Source organism: Nanorana parkeri, unplaced genomic scaffold, assembly GCF_000935625.1.
Source record: "Nanorana parkeri isolate BGI_ZX_2015 unplaced genomic scaffold, ASM93562v1 scaffold265, whole genome shotgun sequence".
Taxonomy (NCBI): domain Eukaryota; kingdom Metazoa; phylum Chordata; class Amphibia; order Anura; family Dicroglossidae; genus Nanorana; species Nanorana parkeri.
The window spans coordinates 901,927-923,616 of record NW_017306533.1 but is presented as its reverse complement, the minus strand read 5'-3'; the positions used below and the strand labels follow the sequence as shown (position 1 = coordinate 923,616).

The window sequence follows — 21,690 nt, the reverse complement described above, 5'->3', positions numbered from 1 at the left end:
CAAGCCCACATAGGGATTGGACACTGGCAAAAAAAAAAAAGACAGTAGGTCAGCCCAGAATAGCCCCAGTTTTGTTACAAAGCAGTACTGTGAGCATGATCATCAACACAAAGGGGTGGAATCTGAAGTCTTTAAACCTTCAAGACGTCCATAAACAGTCCAACTGAGGGGTGAGCAACACAGCATACAATCGCTACCAAGCACAAGAATAACAACTAAACTAGGGACTGCTTGCAACTTAAAAGAGCAGTCTGAAGGACCTTTCACTTGAAGATGCCACAGGGTAACAGAAAGGCAGAGCACATGTACATAGGTCTTATTCAAAGTATGAGAATGAAACATAGAAAAAGTAGAAACTTGAGCCTTGATAGTCCCGAGAGCCAAACGCTGCTCAAGAAAGGAGAGAAAGGCTGCAGGAAGGGAAGAATTTGCACAATAGGGAAACTCCTGGGGTGGAAGCCACAAGACTCGCACCAAGTGAGTTATGCCTTCTTATCAGATGACGGCCCTTGCGAGAAGTAGACTTCCCAACTTTTAGCAATGTAGGAATCGCAGACTCAGATATGCCTTGTCCTTAAAAACCTGGGCTTAAACAGCCATGTTGTTGCAGCCAGCGACCTTGAAGCAGGACACCAAAATGGGCCTGATGATCCTGTAGAGGCTACTGTAGTGTCAGCCAGGAGTCTTAACAGGTTAAAAACCATCACAACTGATATTTCACACTACAAGTATCTGTTCCATGCTTTCAATAAGCAAGGTATCTCTTAAGGGATTTTGACCAATAAGACATTGTTTCACATTGCGGTCAGAATCAGGTGAAGGACAGGACAGAGAGAAAAGTGCTCTAGAAAGGGGTTCCAAATACTTATTATTTGGGTCCCTGAAAACTGGCACATCCTCCACCATCGTGTTAAGAGAAGAAACTGATCCACAGTCAGAACAAACCACTTTTGTACAGAATTCTCACGCAGATACAAGGCTTGGGGTTAACAAGTAACTTATCAGGATGTTCCCAATCTGCATGAAGAAATGGTTGGAAAAGCAAGTGCAAAGGGAAAGGGGCTGTGGCCTTAAAAAGTTTTAAAGGAACCAAGACTGCAGACAGCACTGGTAGAAGCAACAGGCCCACCCTCTAGTTGCAGAGTGGTGTGCACTGTGTCCAAAGGAGGCCCAAAAGGTCTACTTTAACTTATAAATAATAGGGGCAAGCTCATTGGTCAAGGAGAGTCTCTGCAGCCAATGGCTTGTAAGCTGCTACGGCTGCTGGCAAATAAACAATCTGTAGGAGAGGGCGGAGGAACAACTCTGTGATCAGAGTCAACAAATAAATAGGTGATTTGAGCGATAAAGTCCTGCATGGCTGTGGTAAACACCTCGGCCGAAGAGGCAGAGGACCCAGAGTTACACCCAATAATAATAGATAAGACTCAAAAACATGACAGCAGATGTTAACATGACTCTTCTCTGCAGACACGGGCACTGTTTGTAGGCGCACTGCAAACACACCAGGGCAGGGGGATTGTTCCCCTTGTGTCTAGAATCAATTATGTTGCAACCATGTTGCAGAAAGGCTGCATACAAAATCAAATAAGAGACAAGACCTCAGGTACTCATGATATCCACAGAGCTGGTAGCAGGTAAGGGACAAATGGCCAGAGGTGATCAAAGTAACAAAGTGGGGATATGATTCCTACATACTGTAAAGAGAGAAGAACAGAGCACTAACTCCTTCATCAGAAAAAAAAGTGTGTGTGTGTGGGGAGGGGACTGGGAATTAAGACACTCAGGAACCCTGTAAAGGAGATAAACCCTGGTGCTCGGGCTAACCAGAACCTTCTCACTAAGTGGGTCATCATAGAGAGGGCAAGTACTTAGGCAGTGCCAGCAGCTCTGGACCTGGAAAGTGCTCCACAGTTACCTTTTACCAAAATGGTGTATGGAAAGGGCTCCACCAGAACCCAATGGCCTAAGTTGACACCTGCAATCTAAGAGACAAAGCTCCAGCAAAAACCCAGAGTAGAATCTTAACTGAAGAAAAATAATTGAAAAAAGAAACCGCTAGCAAAAAAATAATAGGTTAGTCTAATACAGCAGAGCTGAAGAAAAGATGTCCATCCTCTTGGAGCACTAGGGAAAAAAAACTGAGGTATGCTGGTAGAAGGGCTATCCTGGGATTGCCTAAAGTTTTTTTTGCTTGCCAGTCCCCATTTGTTCTGTAGGCGGCAGTATAACCTGTGTGCCTAAATGGAGGAGAAAGAAGGTTTTGCCCTTAATGATGCTTCGTTATAGGGAACATTTAGAAATGTATAATATGCGACGGTGCCTAAGCACTCTTGTATATCTGCAGCGTGATATCTAAGGCACTTCTGCCTCCGACTGCTGGTCTTGGGAGATTTGAACTTAATACTTGATGCTGTCAATACTGTACTGCTCATTGTTCACCTTGATGGAGGCTTCCACAGGGGGAGGCAAAGCCCTGTCTTTACCAAGATGGCCCTCTCCACAGAGAGAGACAGTACAGATAAAGTCAGTAATGGGGGAAAGACCAGCTGCAGAAAGTCCACAAGCAACATTGATGACTAGTCATTTGCCCTCTGCCTGCCTTTTTTGGACACAGCTTCTAGAGTTCAGTTTGTCCGTAACGCTGAAGTCCAGGCAGAAATTGTATTGCTCGTGTGAAAAGGTGCTTTCATACCTTTAAATATTCTATTCTAGTTTCATATATACAGAAGTTAGCACTGAAAAATCAAGACTTCATTCATCCAGAAAAATTCCTCCATCCATTTCAAAAGACCAATGGCCTCTATGCCCGCTATTCCCCCAGCCAACGGTCTTGCAATATCCCATATGTGGTTGTTTTTTCAGGAAGCAGTGAAACAATTACTTGCGGTAGTGGAAGGACCCGGGTCTCGGTCCTCTGCTCTGAACAGCACACTAACTGCTTTGTTTGACTGACAGGCCAAGAGACTTCTGCTCTGTCACACCTCCCCTGATCGACAGAACAGAAGACTCCTGGTCTGTCACACGCAAGATCATCAGTTCATGCAAATAAGCACTGAGTTCACTGTAAGCATTCCTCCTTACAACTACAATATTGGTTTGTGAGGAGCAGGCACACTTCTGATCACATCCCTTCCACAGAAATGCCCAATGTGTAAATTAACTCTCATGGCATTATAGGAATTTTAGAGCTGCAACAAAAACTAGGAGAAAGTGGCGTTAATACTTCTAGCATTCCTCCGCTGCCTGGGCATCGGAGAGTGTTCTTGTAATCAGTAAAGATGTCACTGGCTTTTAAATTGTAATTTTGAATGAACTGTGCATATATGCATTAAAAAACAAAAAACAAAACCACATACTCATTTTTACTGTACTAAAGGAAAATAATCATTGGAGGGATTTTCTTACTATGCCAGTGTTCAGCTTTAACTTACCAGGACCTGGAAGAGCAGCATCAAGAGACGGTTATTAGCCATGAAGTTGCTGTCTAGGACCCCCAAGTTAAACCAGCTTCCTAAACATTTGAATGTCTTAATCAGCATCTTTTCATTGTCCATTGCCTTCTCCACACAAGACATCTAAAAAAAACAAAAACAAAGAACAATACATCACCGGTTTTACCCTTTTGCCATCTGACCAATTTGTCCATTTTTCACACACATGCGAAAACAGAAAGTTGGTTGTTGCAAACTATCTTGTAAATATGTGCAAATGTTTATCAATTCTATATTTCCAATAACAAATATGTTAAAATTAATTTCAGCACACACAAACGACCGATAACCTTCATTTTATTTTTTGTAAAAGATGAGAGACTGTTAGGTCAATAAATGTCAAATATGTGAACCTTCAAAAGTGCATGCAGCCAGGAGATGGAGGAAAACCATGGTACCTAAAACTGTCAATTGCTGATAAGTTTAGATTTAACCGTGACATTTTCCTCTCACTCTAGTGGCCACAAGAAAACCCAATAAGTGTTGCGTAATCTGCATTTATACATGTATGTGCATCATAGGTGTGTCTATGTCAGCACACCTGAGCGTGGGCTGGTGGGTAATCTTTACATTTTTCTCCTCATTTATTTTATTATGTTTTAAACATTTTTTTTTCTCCCAAAGTTATAAACCAGCTTTTGAGAGAAAAAAAAAATGCACACACATTAATAAAATAAGAAATATGCATTTATAATTTTTTTTGCATTGAAGACGTCAAAGCACTGCAACCAGTGGATCGCAGGTGCATACTCTACCTCCCAAGTGCCTCTCTGTACCAAAAGTACAGGCTTTCAGTTAAAGGACAGGAGGAAGTGTCAAAGGACAAACAAGTGTGGTTATATCACTGAACTTTTACTCCATTAGGAGGACCTTAACCCATATCTTTAAAAGTAACAACAGACACACCTTGAGGCTAGGTTCACACCTAGGCGACACGATTCCGCGCGGTCAGGAGTCGCCAAGGTGTGAACCAATCGCGTTGTTGGTGCCATTTTCTAATGACACCCCAGTCGCGCCAGGCAGATCACGCGGTTGCCTACCGCGATTCCGCCTGTGCTTTCGAACACAATCGCGGCTAAAACAGCTGTGCGTCTTGTATCGCAAAAAAAAAAGGAACTTGTACCTTTTTTTCTGCAATTGCCGCGCAGATATCACCACATTGGAATCAATGGGGCCGCGCGGTAATCTCCGACTGCATTGTACAGGACCGCGCGATCCCGGGACGCGCGTGGTGTAGTGCAGGAGTGAACCTAGCCTTAGAAATGTTTAGTAATGACAATCTACAAGCACACACATCTAGATAATTGCCAGCTTTGTATTCTTTGCATACCTTATTTCTCTTTTCTTCCCCAGTCTTCTGACAGCGGCCATGTTTGCTAAGGGCAGATTACTAGCTCTCCTATTACTTCCTGGAAATCTGGCACATGTGACCAGGACATGTGACCATGCACATCATCTCGGGGGAGGAAAATGCCTTTCCCTGATATCGTGTGAGATTACAGATGGGATTGCCCAGCAATGCTCTGCTGATGACCAGGCAATCCCAGGGTGCATTGCTTTGGCAAACTGAAGTCATTTTGCCATTTTAAAGCAGGAAGTGAATGCTCCGCAAGTATATTTAAAAAAACACAGCATTTTACACCCGACATATCTATGTTATTATTACTCATCATACATAGAGGGATGCATTGGTAGAGTTTGATTTTTGAGTGTAAAGGTTCCGCAATAAGAACTATGGGTACCCTCTGCCGTGGTGGCAGAGGGAACTTGTAGTCTCACCATTCACAGATCCTGTGGAAGAATCTGAATGGATGTTGCAGCTGTGTGAGCAGAGCCACGCATGACCATGTCAATTACAAAAGATGCTTCAGGAAGAACAACCCCGGGATATATACGTAAGGGGGAAGTGGCTGGGTATGGGACCATGTTTTTAGGAAGGTGGCGTTACTCTAAGTTTATGCCCATAACAAAGAGACTCACATATGTGACTTTTGTACAATGATGTTCTCTTATACATTCCCTACGAGATCATACAGACTAGGGACAGAGAGCCCCCAAACCCCTCCTTACCTGGCCAAAGATGGCCAGGATTTGACAGTTCTGAACCTGGAATTGCCCAAGGATGAGCTCCGCTGGTTTAACAGCATGCTCTCCAACCTGATGCTAATTTTTGTGGTTCAGGGAACACGAGAGGCAGCTGAGCCCAGAAACTACAAAGTGGGGGAAGATTAATTTGAGAGAAAAACACAAAATACAATACTTTAAAATGTGAAGACTGGCAGGCTATGACCCTGGCAGTCAAAAGGCTATAAGCACCAATTACGCGAAGGAGTATGCTTAGCAGTCACTGCGGTGTAAAGACAGGTATGGGTAATTCATGATCAGAATAAAACATATAGCAAGCAATTAAACTGCATAGCATTTCCACAAATTCTTACCAGAAGAGATATTACAGTACTAGAATAATAGGCCAAGTCCTCAATGATCTCAGATCGCCGGTTAGCACCAATACGCAGAGATCGGCTATGAACCTCCTCTGGTAGTACAGTAAGAATCTCCAGGAGGAAGGACAATGATGATGCGTCATTACCATAGCTACAGGGTAAAACAAAACATCAAAGAGAAAGATGGTTAGAGAAATGTAGTATGCATGTACTAATCTTCAAATGAAGTAACACATGTGACACAAAACATGCAGACAAGCCTGGAACATTAGGCATACATGTAAAGTACTTACGATTCTACAAGCGTTTGTACACAGCCTTTCCAGGAAGCCATCTGCAGGGCAAGATCTGCTATTGCTAAAGCCAGCTACAAAACAAGAGTTTTCTGTTAAACCAACAGATCCCGATCACAGCCATACTTCAAAATCTCTTCCAGCACTTACAAATAATAAAAAAAAAATTAAAAAATGCAAACATTCAGTTATCTACAAACTCAGCATGTCTTGTGCATGTTTTCCCCTTTTACAGATGTTGAAACTTACAGTATAAAACAGGCAGCTAAAGTCTACACAGTGCCTTTATGTTCTAAAAACCTTGGAGAAAAGCAGACTATCTTCATTAAAAGGAGAACTATGAGGTGAGTGCTTTTCACTCACTTCATAGTTCTAGCCGACCTGTGACAATGAGACTGTCACAGGTCGGCTCAGCAGATCGGGAGGTGAGCGAACACATACCGGGTTCCCTCACCTCTCGATCCTGTTACAGCTCTCTGCCGTGACAGGGGGAGGGGCTGGATTCCCCTCTCCCCGGCTCCGATCTGCCAGCGCTGACTGGCGGAACGGACGGGGGAGGGGCCGGGTACAGCTGGCTCTGCCTCTAGATAGGCAGAACCAGCTGTCACTCACGCAGCTGGGCGGATCCCGTCATCTACGTCGGGATCCGCTTCGGCGTCTCAGTATACCGCGAGCTGTAGCTCGCGGTATACTGAGCTTTGGGTGAACGCTAATTTGTGTCCTCCCGTTACCCTAAGGAGAACTATGGGGAAAAACACTGACCCCATAGTTCTCCTTTAAACATCTAAACTGAAAGTTTAAGAGGTGCAGTGATCATGTTTATTGGCTGACAAAGCAAAAAATGAAAAAAAACAATTAACAGACAATTAAAAAAAAGACAAAAAAAAAAAAATAGGAAAGGAAGGGCTTTGGTAGAGAGGTATAGAACCATGCATAAATAAAATATATCAACATGTATTTGCATATAAATAAAAATATTCCATATACATAATTACAATAAAAGTGGTTCTCCACTTTTATTGTAACTATTTATATGCAAATAAATGTTGATATATTTTATTCATGCATGGTTCTATACCTCTCTACAAAACCCTTTCTTAACTATTTTTTCTGTCTATATACACATTAGGGTGAGAGGTGAATACAAGGAGCCAAGGTAGAGGCGACCCACAAGTTTTTTTTAAATGAAGAGAAAGAACTAGATGTCCTAAGCTTTCCGAGTTGAATGACGGTCAGCATCAAATCACTTCCTCTGAGCCCAGGCTGTCATGAACCCACCCACAGCCCATGACAGAACAGTGAAAAAGACAGCAGCATAGTAATGAGGTTTTCTCTTCCTATCAGCAAACCGATTGGCTCCTTGCATGGCTTCTCCCTATCACACCTGAGCCTTGCTGTACACAAACTGCAAGAGGCTTACTGTATGTGCTTCCACTGCTTGCAATTAAAAAGAGACTGACACTGCAGGAGGATTGGAAACTGGCAAACAAAAAAGGTCATGCCAAGGCCAACACCTCCTGCACCCAGCATGTCTTAGTTTTGTAGCACAGCAGTAAGGAGCGCATGATAATAAAGAGCAGTGGGATCTGTGTTCCTTAATAGACTGCAAGAAATCGATTTTAGAATACAGCACTAAAATCCAATTTTTTTTCCATGTCTATTAAGGAAGTCAAACCCTTGGGACAAACAAAAGCAGTTCAACAGCAAAGGAATACTAACAGGCCTAGGAATAACAGAACTGAAGACTGCTTGCAGCTCAAAAGAGCCAGCTAAGGGACCTTGCCCCTGAAGCGGACATCAGATGAGACCTGAACATCCACCTAGAGAATGGTACAGAATACCAGGTGGCAGCCCTGCAAATCTGGGAAACAGTAGCCTGATACCAAACATCCCAAGAGACACCCACGGATCTAGCTGACTGAGACCTGACAGAGAAGGTTGAAACCCAATACTTAAGACTATAAGTTTGAGCTCCTAAAGATGGTGGAGCAAGAAGACGATGCACCTTTTGGGTGGATCATCTGGCATGACAAAGAAAGTTAGTCTTTCGGAAGGATGGATGGATCTGTTTTTTTAATGTTGAATACAGATATTCATTAATTTGCGTCTTCCCAGCTTTAAGTTATTAAAAATGCAAGGAATACCCCCGGTCGGTTTATTTCTTGCTGCCTGTGTCCTGATTGGGGGGGGTGGGGGGGGGGGATTACCATTCGCTTCTGATTCCAGAGATACAAGTGAGAGGATAGATCTTCAAAGTGAGGGAAAGCCCGCTCCTAATTGTCACAGGAATAGGTACCCCATCAAAAGACTTCCCCCTCTAGTCACCTTCGGGCTTGATAACTCTGGTTGCCAGGACACAGACAGGAACAGAAACCTGTTATGGGCTGTAACCCTTCGCCAATCTATCCTATACATAAACTTAAACATAACATGCTTTCTCACAAGCATGCACTAAAATTCTTTCATTTATATTTGTATATGTAACACTGAATACCCCGAGATATTGGGCAAAGAGCCTCAACTTCAGAGCTCATAATCTGAGTTTACACCAAATCTGCTTTTAATGTTTGGATCAACTATACATACACTTCAGGGCTAAGGCACAGAGGCACCTGCACTTATACAACATACATTTTGCTGAACCTTCCCTGCCAGGGAACCACAGATGCGGTGCACAGCCTCACATATAAGTCAATGGCTGTACATGGCATCTATAGTCTATGTCCAGAGTTGTACATCTGTGCCCATGGATGGGTATACAGCCATAGACATACACAGGAGGCTGTAATTAGCCCCTGTAGCTTCCTGATGGGGAAAATAGGGACAAATGTATGCTGTACGGGTGCATGAGCCCTTAGTTGGGTGTTGTGCAATTAATTATTAGGTGTCCTGTGATGGCGTCCATGTTATCATTCATACATTTGACAAAAATACTGACAAGGCAGTATTTTCAAACTACAAGTCATTGTCAAACTAAGCCTTTTCACAGTCTATATACTCAATAGTGCAACACCGAAGCAAGTCTTACCTGAGTTACAATAATAGGAGACAAGTCCTTCAAGTTCTGGATATGTGACAACAAGGAGTCCCGTAGGGAAGCATGGGAGTCTGGGGGCAGCTCATAAAATGAAGTTTGAATTTTCATCTTCATGGTTTGTGCAGCAAAGTAGCAGGACTCAACATCCTGATGGATCTGTAGCATTTGGTCCGAGATCTCCCATGCATAAACCTAAGAAACGAAAGAGAAAAAGATGTCAGACAAAACTAACCCACAAATAAACCCCTTAGCTGCTGGGCGCCAAGTCTCATGTTCAACCTCAGATGGCCAACCCAATTTAGCCGTTTATCACATGCATGGTAACAATGTGAAACTTCCTCCGCTTATGGAAATAAAAGATGGCACTGTTGATTCTGCACATACCAGAGTTGAGCAAATTTTGATTAAAACAAAAAAACTTACCATAAAAAACACAAATGTTATTCAATGAAACAAACAAAGATACTAAGATCCCTACTACTTTTAAAAACACCTAATAATGCACACATTTAACATTGTGTGTTCTTGCAAAACAGCAAAAATGTATGCAAAACAGTACATAAGCAATTTACACTAAAACCTTCTGGTAAAGTGATCTATTTAGCATTATACGCAAAAGACGACCCTAAAATGATTTCCAAGCATCTATCTAACCCAGGGGTAGCAAACCTTCGGCCCTCCAGCTGTGGTGAAAATACAAATCCCATGATGCATCTCTCTTCGGGAGTCATGTCTGTGAGAATCTTGCAATGCCTCATGGGATTTGTAGTTCCACCGCAGCTGGAGGGCCGCAGTTTGGCCATCCCTGATCTAGAGCATAGATACATGACATGCAACGCAAAAGGGGTCTCGGGCATATCATTGTGTCCTAACAGTGGACAGCTCCGCATCAATGACTAGATAGATGTAAAAACGCTGTCAAAAAAAATCAACTTTACCTCCTTGGCCTTCCTAATTTATAGGTTTCCTTTGTAATTACAAGTGTACATTGAAGCAGCCATATTTACCAATGACCTAAGCAGGCTCCGCTTCCTGCTTTGCAGCACTACACAGTGGTTGGACTTCCTGCTCCTTCCGACAAGGTAAGTTTATGAATCAGATGACTCATTGGAAATAGTACAATCCAGTCTGGCAGACAGCTTATCGCAATAGTTTTAAGGTCCACCAGTAATGAGATCATTCTGAAGGCTTCATTCCTGACCTACCCTTTTTAAAAGATTATAGATTTAGTATATAGATATGAGGGCGAGTTAAAAACTATCCGTACGTCATTTTTCGACAAAATCCTTGCTTTCCAATACACTTTGTCCATCTATCAACAAGCTTTCCTATTCCCTCATTAAAACATGTTTAAAGGCTATGACACACTGCACGCGAAGCAGCGTGGAGCGGTGGCACGCTGATATGGCGGAGATATGCTGTTGTTTTTTTTGTGTCTGGAGCGGAACGGACTGCATTGGTGTGAACAGAGCCCAGAAATACCATAGGGATACATTGGGATGCTTTCTTGGTCCAGGAACAAACTGTTCTGGTCCGGACATAGAAACAAGCCCTTAAGTTTTTTTTTATGCATTTTTAAGGTTTACCTATTAACAAAAACTGGACCTTATTTGTGTATCACTCGGCTGTAGATCCTCAAATCATCTCTGAATCGGTGCGGACACTGCCCTTCCTTCTGGAGGGTGGCCACTATTGTTCCCCATGGTCCCTGTGTGTGTTGTAGGAAGCCACGGCTTCAAGCTCACTCCTGTGATGGACTACAATCTCATGTTTAGTTTACTAATTTGTATTGAGATTGTAGTCCATCACAGGAGCGAGCGCGAAGTCGTGGCTACCCTACAACACTCATGGACCATGGGGAACAAAAGTAGCCCCCCTCCAGAAGGAAGGACAGTGTCAGCACCAATTGAGAGATGATTTGAGGATCTACAGCCGAGTGATACACAAATAAGGCACATTTTTGTTAATAAGGTGCTGGAATGCATTTTTAATTTTCAAATTCTGAGTTCAGTGTCACTTTAGTGAGTCCTCAATGTAGTGGGCAATCTACAAATCTCTACATTAGATACAACAAACACAAATGTTGAAGAACAAGCATGTAAAATATAAATGTCACATCAAAAATGACTCCATGGTAATCATTGCAAAAATCACAATGTAAAATATGTCTTCACTGCAATGACACTTTCTCTTTAAGAAACACTCTGACCATAAGGCCAAATGGTGCTCTCAGCTCATAACAAGTTAAAAAAAGAGAGTTATGTGGGGTCTGACATTTAAAACCCGAAGGGAGACGACTTCATGCTGTATAGTCCACGTGCACTTCTCTTCTGAGTGCTTCTGTCAGTATGCTGTCAGCAGGCAGAACACGGAGCTACTGCAGAAACCCATCAGCCAGAGAGGTGAGGATGAACATGTCATTACAGACTTGTTCACAGATGCCAACTATTGTCTTATTTAGGATGCCACTAACAACGAATGAAGAAAGAAAGCATGGATTCCAGGGAAGAAGTGAAACCAATCAGTAGAGTCAGCAGGGCATATGACCCTTGTACTGAAGTCAGAAAGTCAGTTCATTTTTATCAGAAGTTTATGTAAACCATTACAGAAAGCTTTGCATACCAGCATCTGGGTAGAGCCGCAGAAGTTTCATGCATGACACAATCTCCCTTATCTAAGAGACCGCAAAGGACCTAGGATGAGCAAAGGTGAAAAAACCTGGCATGCTTATCTACGGGCTCAGGAACTGGTGTTCCCACAACACCAGATTACCAACAGCAGCAGCATTTCAAATGGTAGGCTGCTTTGCTGTACAACAATGTGTGTCACTGGAATGTACATTTAACAAGGAGGTTCCTTATCCAAAAAGAAAGAAGCAATGATCATCAGGGATGCTCGAATCGTCTCGCCCAAAGCCCGGGACATGTAGTTCCAGGGGCACCGGGCAGGTGGGTTTTTTTTTTATAACAAGCAGCAGGGTAAAAGTATTTTTTTATTTTTTACCTTACCAGGCCTTCTCCCTGGGGCATGTCTCCTACGTGTGCGAGGCTCTGCAGCAAGGCGGGGACCTGAACTGGCTGGCCTGGAGAACCCTGGGGGCCATTGACTAATACCGGCTGTGGAGGAAGTTACCCTTGCCTCCCACTGACACAGACGATGGGACTCCCCCATACCTTTGGTCTCGGTGGCTCAAGTAAACCCCGGTATATAGCTGTGAAGATCTGGGAATGACAAGTTTAATGTACAAGGACTGCTGACATTTGTAGTGCCCTTACACACAGGACATCAGGGCTGTCATATAAATGTTCTCTCTGCAGGCCATACGTGCACACTACAGCCCCGTAAACTCCTGGCCCCGGTCAGCAGACAGACCGGCCAGGAGTAGAAGACTTGCAGCACTGGACGTCAACCAACAGTGGTGCAATGGTCCTCAGAACCCGGTAAGTATATATCTGGGAAGGTCGAGGGTAGGATCGCTTAGGTCAGGGAAGGGGAAAAAAAAAAAAAAGAATAAGGATCCTTTGTCTAAAAATCATAACGCTTATAACTAAGTATAATTATATGCCCCTATATATGTCCTAGCTTACTCTTTGTTCAAAGCATCCTCCATCACAAACACACAACTTTCTAAAACCATACCAACGGTACTCATCATTCAGCATGTGACTGGACAATGAAGAAACAACAGCACATGAATAAAGTCATCAAATGATCACAGTGCTCTCCCAATCACAATAGAGCTGTGGCTGACACGTCCTCTCCTAGGGCTGCTCTTTATTTCCTTCTACAGGAAGTAAATATGAAAATAGAGCAAAGTATCATACCAGCAGTACTTCTAAAACATTCTCTCTGACATGACAATAACCAGAGCTCTGAACTCCTAGCATGTGGTATCAGCCCTGCCACTTCATTTCTGATGCATTAAAAAGAACACAGACCTCTCATCTTCATAACCCCTCCTTGCACGCAGGCTGAGAGCACAGGAAGTTATAAACTCACAAGATTTCACTTATCAAACAGATATAACACACAAGTTGTATAGAAAATTTAGCACATAAAATAAATTGTACCAGTTACATACACTTTAAGGGCCCATTCACATCCAGATCATCTCCAGACCATTGTCCTGAAATCATTAGTCTGTATTGTTTTGTCAGTGAGTGCTTGGTCTGGAAAAATATATATATATATATATAACACATCCCCGTAGCCAGTGCTCCTTAAGAATGACAGCTGCCTCCTAACATTTGAGTTTTTCTCTAGTCTGGGAGCTGCTGGAAAGGCATCAGTACCAGCCAGTACCAAGTATAGTACTTGGTATCTGTGCATCCCTACTCTGACCCAAACCAGAATGCCCAATTCTCTGTAATCTGCCTAAAACACTTAGGCCAGGTTCACACCTGCGCACTCCATGACCACGCGGCAATCATGCACGATACCGTGTGGATTGCCATGCGGTCACAGAGTCGCCCACCACCGCCGATCACGCTGGCGGTGCCATTATTCTCTAAAGGCACCCCAGTCGCGCCAAGCAGATTAAAACAGCCATGTGTCGTAAAAAAAGAAAGAAATCAATGGGGCGCGCGGTAACCGCAGTGTGCAGCTGCAGACGATCGCGTACGTCCCAAATTGCCCAGGTCTGCACCAGCCCTGGAATATCCCGGTAGTGCAGCTAGACGGATCACCTGATTACAATATTGATTCACTGGTTCAGCAGTCAGCATTTCAGATGAAAAACAAGCAATGGCAGCTGATACAATGTTCTCAGGTTTCCATGAACAATAACATAGCACTTCACGCCTTCATATTCCTAATAACATGATCAGGAAATCTGGGGTATCACTCAAACACATTTACACTTACAAGATTTACTTTTTTGGATGAGTGGTGTTAGAACCCCTGTCAGGTTTTTATGGTTGTCAGTGTCCTTGCTAGGGAGATTCATTCTTTTTTTTTTCTTCTTCTTCCCTTCACCGGAACTGAAAGAGGGAAACATCTAAAAATTTCCATCTGTCATTAGAACAGGAGTATAGGAAAATCTTCCAATGGGGACACATGTTCCACCACAAAATTGGCTAACCGCAGATTTGTCTTGCTTCGAAGAGATTCTCACTTCCGAATGTGTTCTCCAGGACAGGAAGTGAAGGAAACTCTCCTCAACAGGACACAGATATGAGGGGGGAAAAACTGTCAGGGGTTCTAACCATTCCTTACTACACCCAAAACTAAAAAGAAATGTTTTAGCCACTAATTGTGACAACGAGCAACCTCAGAAAACTGAAGACAATGAGGGCAAACTATGAATACACACTATGAATACACATGCAACATGCAATCCAGGCATGACACACAAGAACTAAAGAAGATACAACAGGAGGCACCCGCAAAGCCCAATGAGTCACAAAACCTGAGAGACGTTTTACCATTCCCTCCTCTATCTTAGATTCAAAAAAGGCTTTTCATGTTTAAAGCTGAACTCCAGAGAAAAAGAAATACCCGTGAAGTGGGGCTCTCCCTGTACTCCTAGAGTACCATGATAAAAGGACCTATACTTACATAATCCCGCCAGGTCCCAGAAGCCTCTCCTTTAAAGAGGAACTCTAGGCATTTATAAAATGAACCCATGCATTCAGGTACCCCCACATTGCAAGGTTAACTGCTTGTTTTGCTGAAATAAAGAAGACCTGATCCTCAGTCTTGTTGTAGTCACTTGCCTCCCCCTCTGCTCCAGCTGTGGAAAGTCCCTCAATGTCCCTACATCTAATACAAGTGAATGAACTTGCATTAGACATGATGACATCAGTGGGGCTTTGATCACTGGAGATCAGGGAGAAGAGGCTGCGGGGACCAGTCTAGCAGGCAGGTGGGATCAAGAATCAGGCGAGTACATTTTCTTGATTTGAGACCTAGACCAAAATTAGCAGGTAGCTCTTGCAGTACGGGGGTAGCCCAACTGAAAGGGTTCATATTCTTAAATCTTTGAGTTCCTCCTTAAGTGGCCCTCTTGGTCACCAATAGCCCTGCATTGTCTGTGAAGAAGCCAAGGGACTACCCGCAACCCAAAGTGTGAGGGAGAAGGGCTGACCGCCGGCTGCCGGGGAGGAAGGGATTAGGTAAGTAAAATTCCTTTTTCCTGGTACCATTGGCAAGAACACTGCAGTGGTAACTTCAATCAACAAATATGGAACATCTGAATTCAAAATAGAAGTGACACCCCTGTATCCATGACAGTCCCCAGACTCAAATAGATTTGCCTTCAGGCATAAACCAAATTCTCTGATGCAATGAGGTGCATTGTGCAGACACTGTCTCGGATACAAATGAACTGTATAACCAGGCAGATGAATTGTGCAGCTGCATGAAGCCAGATACATTTGCATGTGGTAGCAGTGAGGGGGACACAATCACAAATAAAACCTGAAAAAGGTTTTAATTTTTTTCTACATGACAAAAAAAATAAAATGTACTGCTGTCTGTGCTCCGATTGGGGAGATTTTCCTTCCATTCACATCTGTTTGACACCTAATAACCTTCTTGGCGGTATACCCAAGTGTTAATTTTCAGTACCAAAAGCGGTAACACCGAGCCACACTCAGGAATACACAGCGCTTCACTAGCCTTCTCCCTACAAACCCCGCTGTGTCCTATGGCCGATGCCGGCTGGTTCCGTCCCTTGAGAGCGGCTGCGTCGCAGGGGGACGGAAATAAATAAAATTAAAAAAAGGCACAAGAAATATTGGGAAAAATCATACCGCCAGGGAGGTTAAAGAGATAGAAAGTGAGGTGACAAAAATCACTGAGGCAACAATACACATGGACAGTAGTTCTAACGTTATACTGTATTCAGCTTGTAGCTGTATATCTTCAGTGTGAGATCTAAGGCACTGCTGCCTGACTGCTAGTCTCAGGAGATTGGAAGTGAGATCTGGCGACTACCCAGCTGCTCATTGTTCTTGCTGAAGAGGAGAGGAATTAAAAGAGAATTATGGGGTAAGTGTTTTTCCCTATAGTTCTCTTTAGGGTCACAGGAGGACATATACTAACCTCCTCCTGTGACCCCAAAGCTCAGTAGCCCGCAAAAAACTTAGACCGCCGCAGCCGGGACGGATCCTGACAGTTCTGTGGAGATCCACCCAGCTGCGTGAGTGACAGCGGGCTCTGCCTATCTAGAGGCAGATCCAGCTGTGCCCGCCCCCTCCCCTGTTCATTCCTCCACTTAGCACTGGAGGATCGGAAAGGGGAGAATCCCTGCGGGGAGCTATGACTGACAGTCACCCATCACTGCCGGGAGACGATCGGAAAGTGAGCGGATCGGCTGCATGTTTCTGCTCACTTCCCGATCGATAGAGCCGACCTGCGACAGCTTCTTTGTCACAGGTTGGCTCTATGAGGATGAGTGGAAATCACTCACCTCATAGTTCTCCTTTAAGACCCGGCCTCTATCAATATGGCTGCCTCCATACAGAGACAGTGCAGAACTAGGCATAGTAAGTCAGTTCTAAGAAAAGATCAGCTGCAAGGATACCACAGGCAATACTGGTGACTAGTCCCTCGCCCTCTGCCAGCATTTTTGGACAACGCCTCCACTGTTAGGTCCATGTATTATGCACATCACAGTAGCTGGAGTCTAACAAAGCAGGAAAGGCTTGGATGTGATGGTGGTATTAAACGTCTACAGAAGGGATGCACAAATGAAAGCGACTCAATCACCAACAAAAAAAAAAAAAACCCAGCTGCTTACAAATAAAAGTGCAGGTATAGAAAGGTGGTGGTAGTGTTGTAGCATTCCCGCTTCGTTTCACCCCCAATACATTCCTATTGGGCAATAGCAATACTGGGGTGCCTTACAGACCAATAGAAATGTGTAGAAGGCAGGATGAAGGGGGCAAAACTTTGACTTTATCAGGAAGTGCTTTAGTTTTGTTGGATCAGACCCACCTAGTATTAGGGCAAAGCAGGGGGAGGCAGTTGTTGGATGCAAGTACGTGCTTCTAGGTACCTGCACCCAATACCTGGTTCAGCCTTTTTTCCAGTAAAAGTCACTTTAAAGCATATCTAAAACCAAGAACTAGGGCTGCAGCTTAAGATTATTTTCATAATCGATTAGTTGCCAGATTAATTTTTCAACTAATCGACTGGTTGCATTAAACCCTCCCCCCACCCCCCCCAATGAAAATAGTTGCCAAATATTCTCATAATCGATTAGTTGTTGCAGCCCTACCAAGAACAAAAATTTCATATATTGCAGCTTACCAATCCTTAGATATAGTGTCTGCATAAGTTTTCTTTTCTCTGGCAATTTAGTTTTCTATATTTTTACCTGCTCATCCCGCCTATGAGTGCTTGCTGAGACTATGCACGGACTGATGTTTTTCCAGAAATAACAGTCACTGCTAAAACACATAGAAAACAACTGTGCCCCATTCAGACTACAATGCAGGTGTGATGTGCGGTGTGCAGCAAAAAAATGCAGACACCGCACTGGACCATACCACAGTTCACAACGATGCATTGAGTAGATGTAACAGAGAATTTTAGCAGGCGGGCTAGTGTGAACGTGCCCTGTAACAGTTCCTGTCATGAAGTGACAATGCCCATTCTTTGCAGTGTATCTATGCAGCAGCATGGTCACCCTAGGGTAGATATCCCCTCTCCTCTTCTCCTTAACATGGAGATATTCTGTAGTACACAGAGAGAGCTGCAAACAATACAACTGATAAAAGGTGAGCACAAGCACAGGAAGTTATTTCACAATATTTCTGGCCTGAGGGCCGGTTCACACCACAAAATCTGCCTTCCAGAGCGTTCAGCCTCTGTAACGCAAGAAGGCCGGCTCCCTTTGTTCAGGGGCGGGAGGGGTGTGGTGGTACATTGAAGTCAATGGCACCGCAGCCACGTCCCCTGCCTGCAGTGCGATCACATTAGTGCCTGCATTCCGGTCCAGTGCGATCTGCAAAAACACTGCAAACACTAATGTGCCTGCGTTACGGGTGTGGGCTACCGTACTGCAGGCAGGGGACGTGGCTGCGGTGCCACTGACTTCAATGCACCACCACACCCCTCCCGCCCCTGAACGCAGGGAGCCGGCCGGCTTGCGTTGCAGAGGTCGAATGCTCTGGAACGCAGACTTTGTGGTGTGAACCGGCCCTAAACAACAGGTAATTTTTTTCACCACTCAAACAGATACAACAATATGTTTGCATTGGTAAATGTAAGAGACCAAAAGGGAGGAAATAATAGAAGCTGGAGCTTACAAACTAGTCATGCTTTCTCTCAGTTGCAGGTACTACGGGCTTCGAACGACTATTTGATTGCTGCACAAACATTTTAAATCAGCATATCAACTTATAGTAACTGCCATGTAGTAAGGGAGAGCAACCCCTTTCCAAGAAGGGTGCAGCAAGTTTTTATGGGGACCAGGTATGCAAGTGCCTGTGCTTTATGCCAGTCAGCAGATTTCACTGTTAAAGTGACATGGGAGGCTACAAAAAAAAAAGACTCAAGTGCACTGGCTGTCACTCCGCTCAGGAGTGCAAATAACTAAATATTTTACCAGAATGATTACATTTGCCACACAGACTTTTGGGTTTTATTCCACAAATTCATCTTATAGCTATAAGGCTTAGTTTACTGTTGAGACCCTCATGCTCCCCTATACCAGACTACTAGTCAAGTTCTATGTAAAGCAATATAGCTTGGTCAAGTACCTGCCCAAGCCTATACCTGGACAGTGAAGGATCAGCACCACACTGATGAGGTTATACCTGTGCGCTCCTCCTGTTGGCAAGCTCAGTGTTAGACTGACAGCACTATGCAGTAGATTTGGATTACTGCCCATTCCTCAAAGAGTCCTGCTGTGCAAAGTATTATAGAAGGTTGATAAAATATATCAGCACTATTTAAAATACATTTAAATGTAGATATAAATGCCAACTAAATGACCTTTACTTTGTTGACGTCCTATCCTATCTTGCTACCCTTTCGCATGGGCTGTCAATGGAGACTGGAAGTGGCAAACATTGTACTTCCTAATTCCACTTAGAGTATGTCGCCGTTTGGTAACTAGCCCTAAGAAATGCCATAAAGCCATTGCTGGAGTTTAATAGGAAGGGTGCTGCAAAGAGGCAACAGGAGACTACCAGCACTGGGATGCAGCAAAATATGAAAATACTAAAATCAAATATCTTGTGTGTATATATATATATATATCCCATGCAAAAGGGTGGCAAGATAGGATCAGAACTGGGAAACTGGGAATAGCACTGTCACCCTAGAACAGGAAGTGCATGAACAAGGACATTCATGGCAAGATCCCCAGTGAGAATTTTAATAGAAGCTGAAGATTTTAAAATAAATTTATATTTTAAAGTTTACAAAAGATTTAGTGATTGACTTACATATACTTTAAAGATTTTAATAGGGATGCACGGATAATGCTTTTTTGGTATCGAGTACCGAAACCGGCATCTGTGGGCTCAGATTATTAGTAAGCCAGACGGCAGGTCATGCATGACCTGCTGCCCGGCTTTCTGATTGCTAGTGAAGCTGGTGTTCTATCGAAAGAACACCGACTTCACTTCCCTTGTGACACTGTGAGGCAGCATGGCTTCCTGACCAATCAGGAAGCCGGGGCGGCAGATCATAACGTGCCTAAATGGTCCTAAATGGTCAGGAAGCCAGGCTGCCTAGCAATAAGTGAAGTCAACTTCCTAGCCAATCAGGAAGCCGGACGGCACGCCATGTACCCCCCTCCCTGATTGGCTAGGAAGCTGGCTTCATGATGCGAGGCAGCCTGGCGACACGTCATGACTGGTCAGGAAGCCAGGCTGCCTAGCAATTAGGGATGGGCCGAGTGTTCGATTGGAACATCGGCAGTTCGAGCGCTCACCGAACTTTATGGAATGTTCGCGGTTTGTTCGACCACGGACATTCCATAATGCAAAATGCCCAATGAAGCTCTGACTTGTTAAAAGTCTTGCACCTGACCACAGGTCAGGTGCAAGACTTTGCCCAATCAGGGCTCAGCGGAGGAGGGGCCTGAAGGAGAAAGTTCTCTATCAGGTCCCCCATGCTGATTGACAGCAGGTAGTGGGCGGTTCCAATAACCAGCTTGCTATTGCATTTTGCAATATCCAATAGCAGGCTGGCTATGGCTCCCAGACTGCAATGAAGAGGAGGCGGGCGGAGGAGCCGCGGCCGGACCGGATCGTAGACGAAGCCGACGGACCAGGGGACCGGAGGCCGCAACAGCAGTGGGCGGACCAGGGGACCGGAACAGCAGCGGAAAGACCAGGGGTCCTGAGGCCGGAACAGCAGTGGAAAGACCAGGAGACCGGAGGCCGGAACAGCCGCGGAGGTAAGGGGGGGCAGCGAAGGCATGAACGAGTATAGTTCGTACTCGAAAATACTCGGCCGTTTCAATACAAACCGAACATGGGGCTCATCCCTACTAGCAATAAGTGGTCAGCTTGCTAGCCAATCAGAAAGCAAGGCGGCACGCCATGACCCATTGGCTAGGCGGGTCATGACATGCCGCCCAGCTTCTTGATTGGTCAGGAAGCCGGGGTGCCTAGCAACAATTGAAGCCGGCTTCCTAGCCAATCAGGAAGCCAGGTAGGGGATCATATTCCACTGCGCGGCTTCCTCATTGGCTGGGAAACCGGCTCCATGCTCCCTCACGGCACTGCCGGTCAGAGGAAAACTCCCTCTGACTGGAAGTTCCGGTATTGGGGGCAAGTATCGGAGCATTTGAGCAAGTACGATACATGTAGATTTTAATTAATACATAACTGGATGAAATGAGGGTTTTTTAAAGTATATCTAAACCCAAAAACAAACATTTTCTATACTGCAGCTTACCAGTGTGGTGGCTGCATTTGTTTTCATACTCAGGCTAAGAACAGAAAACTCCCGGTTTAGCTTGCCCTATGCCCTATTTCTAATGTCCTTGCAACTTCCTGTCCACTGAACTAATATCAGCTTTCCCAGCTAACATCCGTGAGCTAGAAAACACCTTCTCCCCATGTAATGGAGATGAAGAGGGTGATGAGTCTGTAGTTCAAGTCAGGAGAGCAGCCTAATAATTATTATCATACAGGATTTATATAGCGCCAACCGTTTCTCAGCGCTTTTCAATATAAGGAAGACATTACAGTAACGATAAGCCCCGCTAAATGTGACTATGTCTCCATAGATACAATACAGTGAGTAAGTGTTGTCACCCTAGGACAGACATTTGTGAGTGGCAGGATCACCTGGTGAAAATAGGGGTTAAAAAGAAAACAAGTGCAACCACCACATCTAATGTCTGACAGGCTGCAATATATTACATTTCTGTTTTGGGGTAAAGTTGGAGCTTTATCTGCTTTCTCCTTTTCCCACATCATCAACATGCTAATAAAATATTACATAACCCCCCCCCC

General features: G+C 44.2%; 1 protein-coding gene across 2 annotated transcripts in view; it reads right to left on the bottom strand.

Moving 5' to 3' along the window:
• Positions 1-21,690, bottom strand: part of TNPO3 (transportin 3) — a 62,089-nt gene that overhangs the window by 37,568 nt on the left and 2,831 nt on the right. For both annotated transcript variants that reach the window (XM_018557083.1, XM_018557085.1), the window contains exons 2-5: positions 9,260-9,460; positions 6,232-6,305; positions 5,933-6,089; positions 3,435-3,578 (exon numbers count right to left, since the gene is read on the bottom strand). In XM_018557083.1, coding sequence (XP_018412585.1) covers positions 3,435-3,578; positions 5,933-6,089; positions 6,232-6,305; positions 9,260-9,460 — 576 coding nt within the window. The remainder of the gene's footprint in view (positions 1-3,434; positions 3,579-5,932; positions 6,090-6,231; positions 6,306-9,259; positions 9,461-21,690) is intronic.